The 16,608-nt window shown below is 40.4% G+C and overlaps 1 protein-coding gene across 11 annotated transcripts in view; it reads right to left on the bottom strand.

Annotated features, from left to right (window-relative positions):
- Positions 1 to 16,608, bottom strand: part of EYA2 (EYA transcriptional coactivator and phosphatase 2) — a 101,187-nt gene that overhangs the window by 40,837 nt on the left and 43,742 nt on the right. For 9 of the 11 annotated variants that reach the window (XM_056354607.1, XM_056354606.1, XM_056354609.1 and 6 more), the window contains 3 exons: positions 13,714 to 13,762; positions 12,959 to 13,101; positions 10,024 to 10,140 (listed from right to left, as the gene is read on the bottom strand). In XM_056354607.1, coding sequence (XP_056210582.1) covers positions 10,024 to 10,140; positions 12,959 to 13,101; positions 13,714 to 13,762 — 309 coding nt within the window. The remainder of the gene's footprint in view (positions 1 to 10,023; positions 10,141 to 12,958; positions 13,102 to 13,713; positions 13,763 to 16,608) is intronic. The other 2 variants (XM_056354610.1, XM_056354612.1) reach the window with 2 other exon arrangements.

The following is a 16,608-nucleotide window of genomic DNA, read 5'->3' as shown; positions in this document are numbered from 1 at the left end:
CATATGAATACTTCCTGCAGATAATACTCTCAGATATGCAACCCATTTAAAATATGTCCATTTGTCTCCCACTACAATCCCATTCAGTCCTGCTAGCCTGACCAGGTGTTTGAGGGCACTCTGAATGGTGATATAAACCACATTTCACAGTACAGTTTTTCTGAGTCAAAGCTCTTCCCCTGCTGCCTGCTTCTGGGAGTACTCAACCCACAGAACCTCAAAGAGATTTAATAAGTGATGACCAGAGCAGTTTTAAGGGCCTCGCTTTTACCATCTTTTGGAGCCTGGTCACCTGTATAGCTCAATCCAGCTCAACAATAGTGTTGAAAGTGCTGGGATGGTTTATAATTACTCTCAGGATTTGAACCATGGGAAAGCAATTAAATTTTATTATATTTTGTGAAAGTGTTCCTTTTACACAATTCCTATCAAATGATGCTGCAGCTATAGAAGGAAATCACACTGGATTGTCTTCAAAAACAAATCACAAGGAATCATTTTGGGTCAGAAAGCGAACATCCTTACGATAACGATGTAGACTGTCTCTGTGCAATCCCTTGTCGAAGAAAGAAGCAGCAAAACTGACTTTATTTGGGTGACTCCACGGACACTAAAGATTAAAGATTCCTCCAGCTGTAGTTTCATCCTGGACACAATCCTCCACTGACAGATAACAAGCCATGATAAAGGAAAGCTGGATCTGCCACCTCCTGTGCTGTTTAGTAGCTATGAGATTCCAATTCCCAGGTCAGCACTGAAATCTAACTAGCCCTAAAACATCCGCTGCCATGCAGCTGGGGATAAAAATCTGGCTTGGGAGCATAGCTACTTATTTAGTAATTCCCTTCCCCTTGAGCAAGGTGAATCTCTAAATATCAATGGAAAAGAAAAGAGCAAGCTGGGCAAGTGTCTCCACTCTTTCAGCCATTACTTAGGATGGTGGTAACACTCAACTGAACACTCTAAAGCCAGATATTTGCCCCAAGGCTTTTCCAGCCCCTCTATGCACTGCTTTAGTACTGCAGTGCCTCCAGGAAAAAAAAAGCCCCAAACCACCAAACACAACAGTGGCCAACAGCGGATGCTCAGAGAAAAGTAAGAAACAGGTCAAAAGCAGAGGAGTGATTTTTGCCCTGGTATTGCCTTGTCAGCTTCAATTAACCTGCCAGTTAGAGACTTTCTAAGCCAAGGTTGCATCCTCCTCCTTTTAATAACTGTCAATGGACTGTTCTTCAGACAGTGCAGGTATTCTTGTAGTTCTAGAGGTGACAGTATTGTAGTGCAGAAGTTTCAGTGTTTAAACCCTGCCAATATAAATAGAAAGCGCGCCCAAATTACATATTAAAAAGCCCATGCAAGACAGTTATCCAATGCCAGTACAGCAGTTAAGAAACTCTCGAGTTGCACAGCCTATGCTAACTGAAGCAGGGTCAGACCTTATTTATCCACAAACATCATCACAGTCTTTGATTGTAGACTGCATTCTATTTTTTCTATCAGAGCACTGCCTCACACAGTGCCTGGAAATGAGACACATCGGAAAGCGGTATCAGTACTGCACCAGCATCATGAATCTGACATTTCCTAACTTTCCAGTGTTTGACTATGCAGCTATGAAACTATGTTTCTTGATAAAGATTTTTACATGTAATTGTACACTAGCTCTTCTATTGCCTTCTAGGTATTTTCAAGAAAATATTATTAGGTATACCAAATGAACTATTCAGTGAAGCTTCTAGAACATTTTAGCCTATTTATGCCAACTGCACGATAAGCTGAATAATCAAGGCCAATTTTATAATTACCCAAGCTGTTACCATCCTATGGTTTTGGGTTTGTTTTTTTTTTTACATCCTAGAAAAGTGATGAAAATAAAATCCACAAACAGAAGTCTCTGTGACATCCGAACACCTCTGTGACTGTTTTCTACACTGATTTTGGGCATTAACTCATGTTTTGAGTTTTCTGTCTGACCTCCACACATGCTCCCAACAGTCAAGCAGCAGGTTAGGGAAACAACACTTTGGTCTTCTCTGTTGGCTCCCGCTTCCTCATCGTACAACAAACCGTGTTTTCTTTATCCAGTTCTTTTACTGTTGTCCCCCTAGCCTATTGCTTCTCTCTCATTCATGACTGTCATGCCTGCTTCCATCTGCCCAATACCATCTTCTGCAAGCCTATCGACAGACAGTCAAACAAAACTCTCAAGATTCCTTCCACCCTGCTCTTCACACTGAGGAAAGAGTTCCTCCTCCTCAGTATATGCAAAACTAACATTTCAAAGTACTCATTTTCTGCAATTTCTCCAAAACTTCTGCACTGATAGGAGGCCAAGATGCTCAAGTTACTGCTTCTAATGCAGTTACTCCTCCTTTATACTTTCTCTAACTCTGTTTACCCTAATCCATAAGCAAGGTTCACAGTTGTGGCGATGATGTACAAACAGCATCACCATCACTACTGGGCAGCACTTGCACATTTTGTTTCAGTGTGAACACGCAGCCAGCCAGCTAGACTTTATGGATATCAAGTCTAATCTTTTGTACAGGACCACCAGAGAATTTTATCCAGCATTTCCTGCAGTGAACTGGTGACTTGTCTTACGCTGAAACATATCCTTCTAAAACTACCTGTAGTGGCTCTTAAGCACAGAGATTTGGACAGACACTCTAAAATGTATGAAACAAGCTAGAAGGATGAAGCCTTATGAAGTGCAAGCCAGCTCTTCACAGCAGACAGCTGGGTGTGGCAGAGCCCTCCTCCACACATTCCTCTGGTGAAACCTCCTCTTGAGTACCTCAGCAGACAGCACACACACAATATCTCCAAAGTAAATGCTCCATCTCAAGAGAGGATTCCTGGTTTTGGCTGTACCACTATTATCTCTACAGTTAATATAATCTTGCCATTACTTCTGAGTTTCCACGGGTGCTATTCAGCCAGGAGAACTTGGGTCCCCAACACAAGCTTTAAATCTTACCACAAACCCTGGTGTTCCTAAGGGACAAAGGCATTGACAATAAACCCCTGCTGAGCCCAGACACAGCAGAAACGACATATGATTTGTCAGCCCATCTCCCTTACAAACACACATTTGCTCCCCTAGCTTCAGGGCCATCTACCCTAGTGTCTACTCCTTCCAATAGCACAACCTCTTCCCAAATCCCCCCCTTTGATGACTAAGGAATAAGCTCTGAATGAAACCTCACAAAAACGGTAAATGGGAAAAATTAAAGCAGGCTTCCCCTTTGGGTAGCAGTAGCACAGATCCTTGCAGCTTACAGTGCATCACTGTCAACACTGCCTCTCCCCTTGACTTCCCTCTCCTGTAAGACAGCTTGTTTTAAAACAAAGTAAATGTAGCATGGTCAGCCCCTGGTGTTTAAAAATCTTTGAAAGGAAGACTGTGCTGTTATTCTGAGGAACCTTGTATTTACACTGTAAAAAGTGAGGTCTGACCCCCCCTGAAGAGAGGCCTCTCCCTGCTGAACTCACCATGGAGTGGAGCGCAGCTTTACTGCCACAGTTTTAGACTGCAACTAATGCAAATCAGCTGTGAAACAGAAGCTTTTAAAAGACACTACTCATTTTCTACTGAGGTTTTAATTTTATGAATTCAAGGCATCTCAGTGGCAGTTTGCTGAGAACATGCTCTCACTCTCCTTTATTTTCTGGGACTTCAGATGGATTTGCTAACTGTATGCCAAACTGCGATCCATTATTTCTCAAGTGTAGATTGAAATTTCCCCTTCTCACACATTTCACCACTAAGTACTTAAAGAGTCAAGCTTAAAATTAAACATGCCACTTCCTTTGCAAAATTCATGCACACAGAGCTAACTATTCATGCCAAATAGATATTTATTGCCTCATATTTAATATGTAACACACAAACTGGCATACAATTGAAAGAAATTAAGGCATCTCTTGGAAAAAAATGTGTCTAGATTATCCAGATAGTAACAAGAGTCAAAATGTTTCCAGCATATCAAAACATTTCTAATTAAACATTCAGATTTTATTTGGCCTCAAGCCAGGAGAACAATTCATAAGCAATTAATTTCACAATCATACGCAACATATACAATTAGTCCATTTCAAATCAGCATTGCACAGAAGAAATGCTGCTTTCTATTAATTCATTATTTGACAGCTGATCAGAATGGACTCTACAAAGAAAAAAAATGCTTAGCAGTACCAAAGGTCTTTGGCCCCAAATTTAAGTCTGTACCAAACTCAATACTGCTTTGCAATTCCTTGGCAAACAAAAGTTATCCCAGTTACATAACTGAATTTTCCTTTGTAATGTAAAAAGTATTTTGCGGGTAGATAGATTTGGATATTAAAAAAAAAATTGAAGAGTGGTCAAATCATTTCCTGCCCAATGACAGTATCCACAGTGGTCTTTGGCCACAGTTTTAACTGTTGTGCAACTTCGTACTTTCATACCAGCTGTCATTTTAGCAGTAATAACTGAAGGGCAAGGCATTGTCTAGGAATTAATGACAAGCTGAGAAGAGATGGCCTGATGTGCAATAAAGGAGTAACACATGCTCATGCAACCGCAGGAAATGCTCTATAAGCTGGCTGCTATTGCACTCCGCATAGCTGACAATTTTCTATGTCAGCTAATGTGCTGGCACAGTTTTCTCTTTGTATTTTACATAGCTCACTAACTGGTAAGTTTCTTATATTCCAAAGATTTCTCCCCCACCCTTAGCAACAAGCAGCTTCCTCAACTGCCAGTTAAGATGGTAAGCTCTTTGAGGCAGAAGCTGAATATAATCTTTGTGTCTTATGTTCAGTTTCTACCACTGAATAATAATTTCACCAGAAGTCTGAGCAAATCACTGAACTGTTAAATTTTCAGAAAATGTAAACTTAGAAAAAATTGTGCTAAAAAGCACAATATATTCCTAATATCTAGCCCAGGGTGGTGTTTGGGGATTTGGTGCTGTAATCGTACACTTACATGAGGACTGATTAAGAAACAGCATAGACCTTGAAGCAACATTTATTTACCAGCATTAAAAATGTTATCACTTTAAAGACAAAAGTCTAATGCACGCTGTTACATCCTCTTCTGATTCATGACACTAAAAATGAGTAGCATTCCCAAATTGGCCACATGCATTTCAAATATCTTTGTTTCATTATAAAACAATCTATAGTACCTTTGTGATATAGTTTCATGTCACTTTTATGAGCTATGGAACTTGCCAATCTCATCTTTTATATGTGTATGTGACCTATTGCATTAGCTATCTGGCTTATAAACCCTTCCACATTTAATTTATTTTCATGCTAGGGAAGCATGAAAATAGATTTCCCCTTCTGGCTTGCTGTAAAAGTTTTTTTTTCTTTACCACTTAATGACCAAAAGCATATTCTATCCTCATTCTTGTTTTAGTGAATTCTCCTCTTGCTCAAGAACAAGAATATAGTTGATAACAGGAGTTAAAGATGAAAAGCTGAATGCCACCCCATTACACCTGCATCATCTGCATTTGTAATGAAAACAAACAGATCTTAAGAGAGCAGAATTTGGCTTCAGAATGAGTTGTTACGTACAACAGCTATCAGGGAGGTGAGGCTGCAGCTTGACATGTGCCAGAGTTACTGCTGGTACCAAAGAAACATGAGAGGAAGCAAACCAGCACCAAATACGCTGGCACTTAGGAAGAAGAACATTTGTCCTAGAGCCCTGTGAGACAAAGTATCTGTCACTCAAGATGTCATTTATTCCTTGGTCATTGGTGTAACACACCTAGGATGGATGCCTATTTGCTGGCTGGACCATGTAACTCATAGATGAGGGGGGCAGTGCGAAGAAATCACATAGGCTGCACAATTTGCTCAGAATTCAGTCTGATCACCCATACCCGCTTGCAGATGACTTCACTATGTTGCTCTGGGAGCTGGTTCTCAATGGAGGCAAACAATACCAAAGTTATGCCATGTATGCACTTGAGCTACTACCATCTTACAATACTAACAAAGAGTAGCTTAAGAAATTTTTTTCCTCACACTTGAAAACGCAAAACAGCAGCACGCGCTCCTGGAGATACCTTTCCTTGATGATCCCATGCATGTCACCCTCTTCAAGATGGCTCTTTCAGCGTGATGCAAAAGACATTTTGCCCTTGAAGTGGGGGCTAAGACTTTGATTCTTAAAGCCTCCGGCCTGAAATTTGATTTATAAAAATATGTAAATAAAAATTTGCCCTTTTCAGCTGGTTTAGCCCTTCACTCAGAGTGCCTCCCTGGGTCAGCAACGGGGTGACCAAAAGGACTGACGTGAACTGGGAAGAAGTCTCAGTGGTCCTGGAGCTGGGCAGCACAGAGAGCTGCTTGCTTGCATTAGGGAGACTGAGTGATCAGCTCCCCACCCCCAAGTGCTGTGGCGTGGGAAAGCACTGAGCACACATTCCTTGGTAGCACTCAGCACAGGAAGGCTCCTGGCTTCTCACTCAAACCTTTCACTAGCACTCAGCAAGGTAAATAAACGGTACGATCAGGGAGCTTCAGACTGTTACTCTCATGAGCGAGGAGAAGCAGCGTGGAAATATTTGTTTACAACAGGAAGACACATTTACTCCTGCTCCCTTTGCCTTGGAGTAAGCACCTGTCACTTGCAGAAACTGTTTTTCCTGTTTTCTTTTGCATTAAAGGCTTAGTGAGCTGGCTGAAATGATCTTCCTGGCCTACAAATCTGAAAAGAAGTGACTTCACCTAATACCATAGCATCACCCTAGGGAACATTATCTGAAAGCACTCTGGGCACATTCAGACTCATACACATATGTATGAAGTTCCTCCCAGCCTGTTTTGGTACAACACATTGTTGTGTCACTATTTGCCAGTGTAACATTTTGAAGAGCTGATGCACAAAATTTGCTTGTCTAAATCTCTTGATTGAACAAAGGAGCCATCTTAAAAACTTCAGTCCCAAGTAAGTCAAGAGTTCGCCTTCTCAAACAGCTCAGACCCTTCTAAGCTAACAAGAAGCACATGTGGAAGGTGTGTTCTGGGGCAACAAAAAGCAACAGAAACCTAGACATGAATACACTGATCTTCCAAGGCAGCAAAAGAAAATGCCTGTACTTTTGTCAACAGTGGTGTTACAGCCATCAGTATCTAATCACATAGCAGCTAGTCCAGAGGCAGCATGGCTGCTATTGCCCCAGGAGAGCACAGACTCAGCACTTCAGCCTATCAATGGAGCTGTCTCCAGTACCTACAACTCCTGGTAACTGCAAGCCACAGCTTTACTAAAAAGAGACGACTTCCACTGCTGACAGTGTAGAACAATCTCAAGACAAGATCAGTATGTTCAAGGAGCAAAACAGAAGCCAAAACCTGAACTCCTGTCAGGAGCAGGACAGGTGAAACTTGTAGGAGTCAAGGTGACAAAAAAAAGAAGCTACTTTTTGGGATTTTTTGTGCGTGTGTGTCACATTCAACCCAGGTGTCTTCAGCATGTCCATGAGGCATTCAAGCCACAGAAACCATCTCAGTGTTAGAGATATGTGCTATGACAAAACAGTAGCACTTGAACTCAAAGCAGAGGGTCACCTCTCTGTCTTCAGCTTTCTTAAATAATTTATAGAAAAAAAATGGATTTTACCTTGTTTCCCAGTTTTCAGAACTGTTTATGATGTTATTTGCTCTCAGACTTAAAATCTAACTGGATGTGTGTGTCTACCTTTCACATTGAGGGTTGAGAAGAACCAAGAGAATTGACAGAGACAGTTTTGCAAGGGGGATAGCTACGTGTAATGACACAAAAGGGCATTCTGCCTAGAGGTTTTAAAAAAAGACTCCGAAAAATACCAAAAAGTAAAGTGAGAGACTTGATCTCTCTCCCCTTCCATGGCTTCTACAAGAACTTGGGAAAGTCATGCAGTTCCTCTTTGGTTTTCCAAGCCTTGCAAAATCTCCGAGGGAAGGACAGAGCCAAGGCAGAGCTTTATCCTCATGTGCATTTGTCTTCCCTCCAGCAAAGCCACTCCACTTGGAGTGACTTTTTTCCTCCAGCCTCTCAGAGAACTTACGTGCATGTGGTACAGATGGACTAGCACCACTGCTGGGAGAGCTGCTGCAGTTGTACCTGAGCTGCTTTTAAACTAGTGAGTCTGGATATGTATAACCATAGCAGGAAAGGGTGCAGCACATTTAGTCTGCGTAGCTGACAGGCTTCCTGACTCTTCCCACTCACCAGCACCTGAACTGGGCAATTTTAAACTACTTGAGGTATGTTCATTTGTGCTACTGTCACATCCTTGACAAGACTGAAGATATTTGATAAGATAATATAAAGATAAAATAAGATAAATGCAAGAACATTTGCATTCTGATCTCTTGGAAATGTTTTTCTAACATTTGCCTCAGTTCACGCGCTCATGGCAATTCATGCGTAATGCAAGGCACTTTCAGATGCAGGTATGCTGATGTTTAGCAGAAGACAAAATATAATCTTTACTTCTTACTAGTCAAATTAAATACAAACACCAAAACGAACCCAGAATATGAGGTAAGGTGAGGAATGAAACTGCACCCCCAGGGGACTCAAGGTAAAGGCAGAGAGATAAACTGATGTTTTAAGGATGTAATCCATTTCTCAGAATATACTCATTATTCCTCTTGTAAGTAAAATGATTGATAAAGCTGAAATGGTTATGCTACAGTTCCTCTCATCTGCTATTGTTTTGTAAGAATTTATCATCACTCTGTGGGATTGCCTGGACAGGTGTTTTTAAATTCAGATTACACAGAGTACATCCAAATTTTAGCAGTACTACTTCAATTCATGTTTAATGATTCAGCAAGTCCCAGGAAAAGAAACAAATAACTTAAAAAAACCCAACACAGTCCACAATATCAGGAACAGTACACAGTGGAGGAAAAAGCACATGAAATACCAGTCAAATAACAAAAACCTACCACATGCAGTTCAGGTTTCTGAACAACAGCACAAAATGCTCAAAGAAATCAAATACCATACTAGAAATTGGCTAAAAGGAATCACAAATGAAATTCCACCATTTACATTTACTCTTCTTGGCAATTCAGATTTAAATTCTTTCATGAGTTTCTTGGAGTTGGCAGGTCAAAATTCAATCTCCTGAGAGCCGGTGTTTCATACAGTTTCTCAAATGGAATGACAAGAAAATAACTTTATTTTTAGAAATAAAAAGTGTATTTTGGCCTTCCTGGTTGCACAACAAACCAAAATGTTGCAAAGCTACAAGCACAAGGCACTGTCTCTGAAGCCTTAAGAGAATCCAATTGATTATTTTATAATCAGTTATGATTATGACAACAATAAAAGTTACTCTAAACTTACTAAATCCTAGCTCAGTAACCTTGAGGAAAAAACTCCTTTCAGCTCTGCTTTTCTGAACCTTACCTCAGTTGTCTGTAGGTAATTAGTGACATTGGTACTTTGGGTGTTAAAATAGGCAGATGTATCTTAGCAGGTATCAGTCATGTCTTAACATTTAAAAAAAAAAATTTCTAGTATCAAGGTATCAGTTGTTTTTTTTTTTTAAACAAAAACTAGTGGAGAGAATACAGGGCAGTTTAACCACAGAGCAGTTTGTTCAGGACAGCATAAAGCAGAAGTATAATACTAACAGTACTGTTTGCATGAAGTGTAAAACCACCTCTGTCTTGCTTCCATTCAGAATCTTGGAATTCACGCTAACACACGCTAACAAACCCAGGTATGCAGTCACAAAATTAATTAAAAAAAAAAGAAAATACAGTTTCTGCAGAAAGGCAAGCTTATACTGATTATATGCAAAGTTTTGCTAGGGTATGCTAGTGCTAGATTCAGTGTCTAAGCCAGCAATTAATGCCTTGATGAGCAAAACAGACGTAAGAAGACTTACCTCCACACCTATCCTGACTGCCCATACCTAAGCGTTCCATTGCAATTGCAAAAGAGGAATTGGTCTAACATAGGGGTACAGGATTCTGACCTCTCATAGCACATCCTGCAAGGCACTAAGCTGTACTCACCATGCATCTGGTACGTGTACGGTGCTTGTCCAGCAGTTGGGGTACTGAAGCTGGATCCGTAGCTAAGAAACCCACTCTGTCCTGGGGAATGGCTCAGGCTGTCCTCTGTTTTAATGCCTTTCAGGCATATCATAGGAACCAAAAACAGAAAATGAGTGTTTGCCACATGAAGGTGTAAAAAAGCAAGTTTAGGAATTAACCATTTTTCAGCTAGGTTGTAACCTAATAAACTCTGGCTTTCCTATACTTTTCTTCCACTTTTTTTTTTTTTTAATCATTACCTGTATTACCCAGTTATTTTAAGTAATAGGCAAGTAAATCCATCACAAATAATATTTGAGTCGGCTGTATCCATACCTGAATGAACTTTTGGTAAGATGGATAAACAATCATGAATAATATAGTTTTCAAAAACAATTTACGAACAAATAGTTTTGTTTTAGAATTAAACTCATTGACTCATGAACTTTCTGAACAGTTATCAGATGCAATAAATGATTAAAAAGCAAGAGGACCTTCAGCAAAATAACCTCAAGAGTTATCTTTTACTTGGATTAAATTTTCAGCTTTGGTAGCAAAATATTTATTGGCAAGTCATAGAAGAGGGTTATCATCTATTCAGTTAGATACAACATACAGTTGAGGAACAACAGGTAAGCCCTGAAGCCACAAAAATCTTTTCATTACTAAAATCAGGCAATTAAACTGACAATTTACAGGGGCAACAGCAGTAACTGAATTAAACATTGCAAGATGAAACCTTTGCTGGTAGTGAAAGGGGTTGATATTTTATTCTGAGATGCTGCTGAGATGTACAGCTGTATTATTAAAATAAACAGCTGAAAGGTGCGTCTTATTATGAACCCTTTGGGCGTGATCCTTCCCTCTTTTGCATGCCTATTTGCACAAAACAAAAAATGGCCATTAGACACACCCTGAATGCTGGGACTACAACAAAGACCCAGTTGATGTTCTGGCCTCGGATTTACACACTTCCCATGCTGTTGCCATCTTTTAGCGCTTGTAGGCTAAGTTGCTAAAAGACAAGTTGAATTCACATGCCTTTCACCAAACATGCTGTTTTCTACCTTAATGTCTCTTAAAAGCAACAAGTCTGCATTTGCTCAGCTTGGGAATCAATTCTCCCAGATAATGTTTTCTCCAATAAAAATCAGTTCTTGTAGCTTTAGGTGTGAATAGCTGCAATGCAATCTGAGTACAAGTCAGCAACAAGATGACAATGCTGCATTGTGAAACATGGGAAGTTTATTTGGACAGTGCATGAACATGTGTTGGTGCAAGCGTCCGGCTCTATTACTGCTGGGGAAGCAGCGATATTTGCAAGTGTGTGCAGAGAAGCCGCTTTTCCTAACAACCCATTACATCAGCACTCTCATGCAAGCATTCAACCTACCCCAGCTACAATTAATCTTCAGCAAATGGGCCTTTTTGGAAGTCTAAAAATTGTTGTCAGACAGCGAAATAACTTAGCACCAAATTAATTTCCACACAATGTTCTATTTTGTCTAGAAACTGGCCAGAGTTTTATTTTTGTGCCTAAAAACAATACCGCTTCATTGTTCTTGGTTGTCAGCCATGTGGAGTTTTTCATATGCTGTGTTGAGTATCTTAGAGAGGGTATATGGGCTGGGGGAGGGAAACTGCTGCTCAAGGATGCTAAGAGGTCATCCACAGGATTTATAAGCAGCATATGGGCCTGACACATGTATGCCCTAAAGACTCTAGGCAGTAGCAAATGGCTCTACTTTCACCTGCTCTAACAGGACAACTGTTCAGAGTTTGCCTTGGAAATCAGCCAGCTGATGCAACCACACAAGTAGCTCCAGGAAAGGGTCTCAAAACATTCCTCTCATCATCCTGGTAGAGCTTCAGCTCTGCCAAGCCCATTTCCCTGGCGTTCCAAACTGTTGCACTGAATTTCCCACTTCAGTAAAAACCTTGACAGTGGCCATATAAAAACTTCTTGTTGGGAAGAGATACTGTATTTGCCAAGCAAATAAAGGTTTTTAAGAGCACAAGAGAAAACATGAATAGAGACAGAACTGTGAAGCCATGTTAAAGCTGCAAGACAGCACTCACAGTACCACCTGCGAGTAAGAAGCCCAAAGCTTTCTGTTAAAAAGCTGCACCTAAGCAGAACCAGCATCTCTTTGTTTTTTAGCAGTGGAGAGAACTTCCCAGCTCCCTCAAGAGCTTGGTATTTCCATGCAGAGCTTGAAGACACTCTTAATACTTGGTTTACCAGGCATTCCTCTGTCAGGAGTGTTGGTTTAATTAGCCCCCTGCCTGAATCCCTCAGCTGCTCCTGCCCAGCACCATCTCCCCACAGCTGCTGGCAAGGCTGTGCAGGAAAGCAGGGAACACAGCTGACTGGGGTTAGAAATGTTTACTGCATCTACAGCTAACAACCATCCATTTAAATATAAACCGTCTTCCAAACCAAAAGTATTCTGTATCATCACACCAATGCCTTATTCCCATAGTAATATATAAAAAGTTTTTCTTAAAATAACTTGTATCATTGAAACTCCAGAAAGAATCAAGAAAGGTGCAGTGTAGTTTACCTAAGTATCTTTTTACTGCAAGAGACTGTCTTGGCAGTGAGTCATGGGAGCACTCACCAGCTACTGCTCTCAAGTGGCACATCCTACTGAACCCGAGTTTCTCGTGCTGTCTCATATCTGACTGGCTCCAAACTTACCTAGTTTGGTCATAACCCAGGATATCAAGTTCTGATAGGTAGTTCAAAGTAATCCTAACCTTTTTAACAAGTCAGATTTCTCTCTAAGCCCAAGGAGAGAACATCGCCAAGACAGAAATGACCTGTCACTCTAAAGCTTAAGACTTCAAACATATATTTTCTAGGATCAAAAGGACAATGCCCTCAAAGGTAACATGATGTCAAAGTACTCACTGTAGGAGGGTATGCCATAGGGCTGCCCTGGAGGAGGATAGGCAGTGTATGCAGCAGCCTGCTGGATTCCCGTGCTGTACTGAGTCTGTCCATACGTTGCCATTGTTGGGAAAGATGGGACTGTCACTATATGGGGATAATGTCTATTCAGAACAAGAAAACAGAAGGTCTAAGGCAAGAGTTTCTGTGTATGATCTTCTAGAGCACACGTTGAACACTTCTAGACATTTTGGTAAAGTAATATCCAAAGTATGATGGTGAATATTTTAGGAACTCTGAATTGACTAGACTGGGGCAAAAGTTTGTTTTGGTATACAGCTCCTGATATGAGCTATTAGATTAAGCTACCTAAATGCATAGGGAGTTTAAGACCGTGCAAAATATCTGCAAGTTAAAAACACTAAATCAACACTGATTTTTCATGTTTCATTTTGGGTTTGCTAAACGAGCTAGTGTCGTGGGAAACCTCTGACATTTCAACATATTCCTCTGCGGTCACTCATAAACATAACAATATTCAAACTGATAAAGTCTGGATTCCCAGGGGTACTGAAGTACAGCACACGGTACCTCAAACCTTCTTTCACTCCATATCTAACAAGATTAAGAACCAGTTACTTCACTGGGCCAGAGATGTGCAGGGGAACAGGTGGATGGGCTTAAGGCAAATGCTCTTTAAGGTGACAAAGTCTGCACAAAATGGCTGTTCAGCAAAACACGGTTTTTAAATTACAGCACTTGGCACGAGCACTCACTTTGTGGAGTACAGATGGAGAGGACACTGTGGTGCTGCTTTGCTGCTGCCTGGAAAACAAAATTAAAGGGTCTTAGATTTTCATTATGTTTTGTTCTATGGCCAAGCTGATACCACTGTTTTTACCACTGCTGGTTTAAGAAAAACATACAGCAATTAGATGACTTTTAGTGGATCTCTACTAACTGAAGTAGGTAAGAAAATTATTCTCCACTTAATAACAAAGGCATGTTTAGATTTTAACTGAGGGTGATACCGATTGATTGAGCTACCGCTTTCTTCTTCCCATGGGACTGGTATCAATCATGAAGCTGGGCTTTGGTGGGATGACTCACACATTAAAGGCTATAAAAGCAACTACTATGATTACTGAAGTGATTTAAACTCATTGCACTTTTTGCCCTTTTGCTTTTTTTGGTACTCTCCTAGACCATGATTAAATAAAAATAAATATTAAAAATACAACATTGTAAATCTCTTTACTCTTGAATTTTTTTAGTTAACTATAACCTACCTTATTGACCTGCCAGAAATCAAAATATTAAACCAGTAGAAAATGTATCACACAGGTTATATGTGCAGGATGCCTTCCAATGTACCAAAAAGTTGTGTCCTGCAACACTACCAAAGAAAAATGTGCCACCATCTTTATTTAAAGAAAAATTTAAATTTAATTAACTAAAATTTTTAAAAAATCTAAAGTAAAACCTGAAAAGTTGTACTGAAAACATCACCCCATGAGTATTATGCAGGTTGCCTCCATAACGTCATCCAAATTTTGATTCTTGGCTCCTGGCTGGAGCTGTTGGATATTATCACAGCACTGTAAATGCCAAAACCCCCTCGCAATCATCAATAATGACATTAGGCACTGCAGATTCAGCGTCTCTGGTTGCATCAATGAACATACAAGACTACCTGCACACAGCTCTACACAGAGAGAACATCTAGCATCTCCTTGTCCACTGATCACAGCACTGCCACCCTTAACATTCGCTGCTAGCAGCTATAGTGTAATTTGTTACACAGCATAGGAAATATCACCCAGCCTCATGCAGAAGATGATCTCTCAACTGCAGATGCCCATGCCGGGTGGCAAGGGAGATTCCTGCAGTGCCCCTGAGGCCTGCACATTGCTACCGCCAGGCAGGAATCATCAGCAGTGCTGTTCCACGTGTTGACAGGGACACACCCGCAATGCTGTAGTTGGATTGTCTTCCATACAAAGTTGTCCAAAACAGCACCACTGAGTTTGTTCAGCCATTTGTAAGTTCGTGAATTAAACGTTTAAACCATGTTTTATTTAATGAAATATACAAGTACGTATAAAGTCTAATTACATGCAAACAGTCCTATGGGCCTGAGCAACTTGTTATGTCATAAACATAGAAAGAATGTCCAAAAAGATCTGACATGCTCACATATGAAATGTTCATTCTTCCTGATTTAACTCTCTTTTGAAGATGTTCTTTCCTACACAACCCTTTTCCACACCATTTTACATGGCTTTATCATTGTACATTATAACAGGGAGATTACACCAAACTATTTTTAAAAACAGTTCTATTTAATCTGGTAACTTTTAAACCAAATTTCATTTAAAAACGCATTTTTATCTTCGTTCACTTGCTTATGGAAGAACTCATGCATTTCCATTGGAGTTTTAACTAAAAATATTGATTATTAAACATTATAAAAAAGAATAATATAAAATTGTAGGTCTACTATATGTAACAATAATACTGAAAATATTACAGGATTTTTAAAAGAATGTTAATTTGTATAATATTTACTGTATATAATAATCATAGGCATTGTAAATTTCCTAGGAAACATAATACTGAGCTTATTAAGACTGAGCTGAATTTCCTAGAAAACATTAACATTTGACCAAAAGGTAACAACTTCTAAAAAGCACAGTTTTTTGAAAAAGGATGCCCTTTTTTCACAAACTCTGAAATCTTCAGAGATAACTTTACTCAAAATTAGAAAAGTAATATCCATGTACTCCTTTCTCTGTTCTCCAGGATAACTGCAGTGGTTTAATAAGAACTACATACTAGGTTAGAATACATAAAAAATGTGAAAATAAGGGTGTCTGTGCTTAGGTGCTTACTGAACTATTTCCTGAATCCGAGACCAAATGGCATTCTTTTGGTGATGTTCCTGAGTCTCTCAGCTCTCTCCCCGGCAACCTGTCACCCAGACAAGTTACCTGCAAGCTGACTGTGGCCACTTTCCGGCCTCATATTTACCTTTAAGGGTCTCCCAACTGTTTCAGGTGCATTATCAGAGCAGTGTTACTGCAGCAGCATTGCTTGCTTTAAGGAATGTGGCTCTGGTAACACAAGCCACTGATGACTGGGGGCAATGGGTTTCAGAGTGAACTGGCCATGACTGCATTGACACTGCTGCTTGTTACTATTATCAAGAGAAAAACCCAGCTTGGGTACCTCTGTCTGTGCAGCAGCAGACCTCAGAGTCATCTGTCCACAAGCCTATGTGCTGGACTCTAATAAGTTTGTCTTAGCTGGATGCCTGTTCCACCTCCTCATTCTCCTGAGTATGAAGGAGAAACAGAACAAACTTGCCCAATTACAGCCTCTGTGATCAAATACACTTTCATCACCCACTCTTCGCTCTTCCTCCTCCAAAGTGCTTTATTGGGGCACATCCCTCTCATTTCACCCTCCTCCACAAGAAATTCAAGCCTCATGCCCTTTCCAATCCCATCTCTCCTAAGTTGTCCCCCAGTTCTGCCGGAGTTCTCCCTCTAGCTGAGGACACCCCCAGAACACCACAGAAGGGCAAATACCACAGCTACAGCCCCCTTGTGTCCTTTTCCAGGGTCCCCTGCAGACACTACCTGCTCTGTGCACCGAGCTGTTTGCAAAGG

Source organism: Falco biarmicus, chromosome 10 (genome assembly GCF_023638135.1).
Source record: "Falco biarmicus isolate bFalBia1 chromosome 10, bFalBia1.pri, whole genome shotgun sequence".
In the NCBI taxonomy this organism is placed as follows: Eukaryota; Metazoa; Chordata; class Aves; order Falconiformes; family Falconidae; genus Falco; species Falco biarmicus.
Note: the sequence above shows the minus strand (reverse complement) of the source record. Positions and strands in the feature narration are given on the sequence as shown.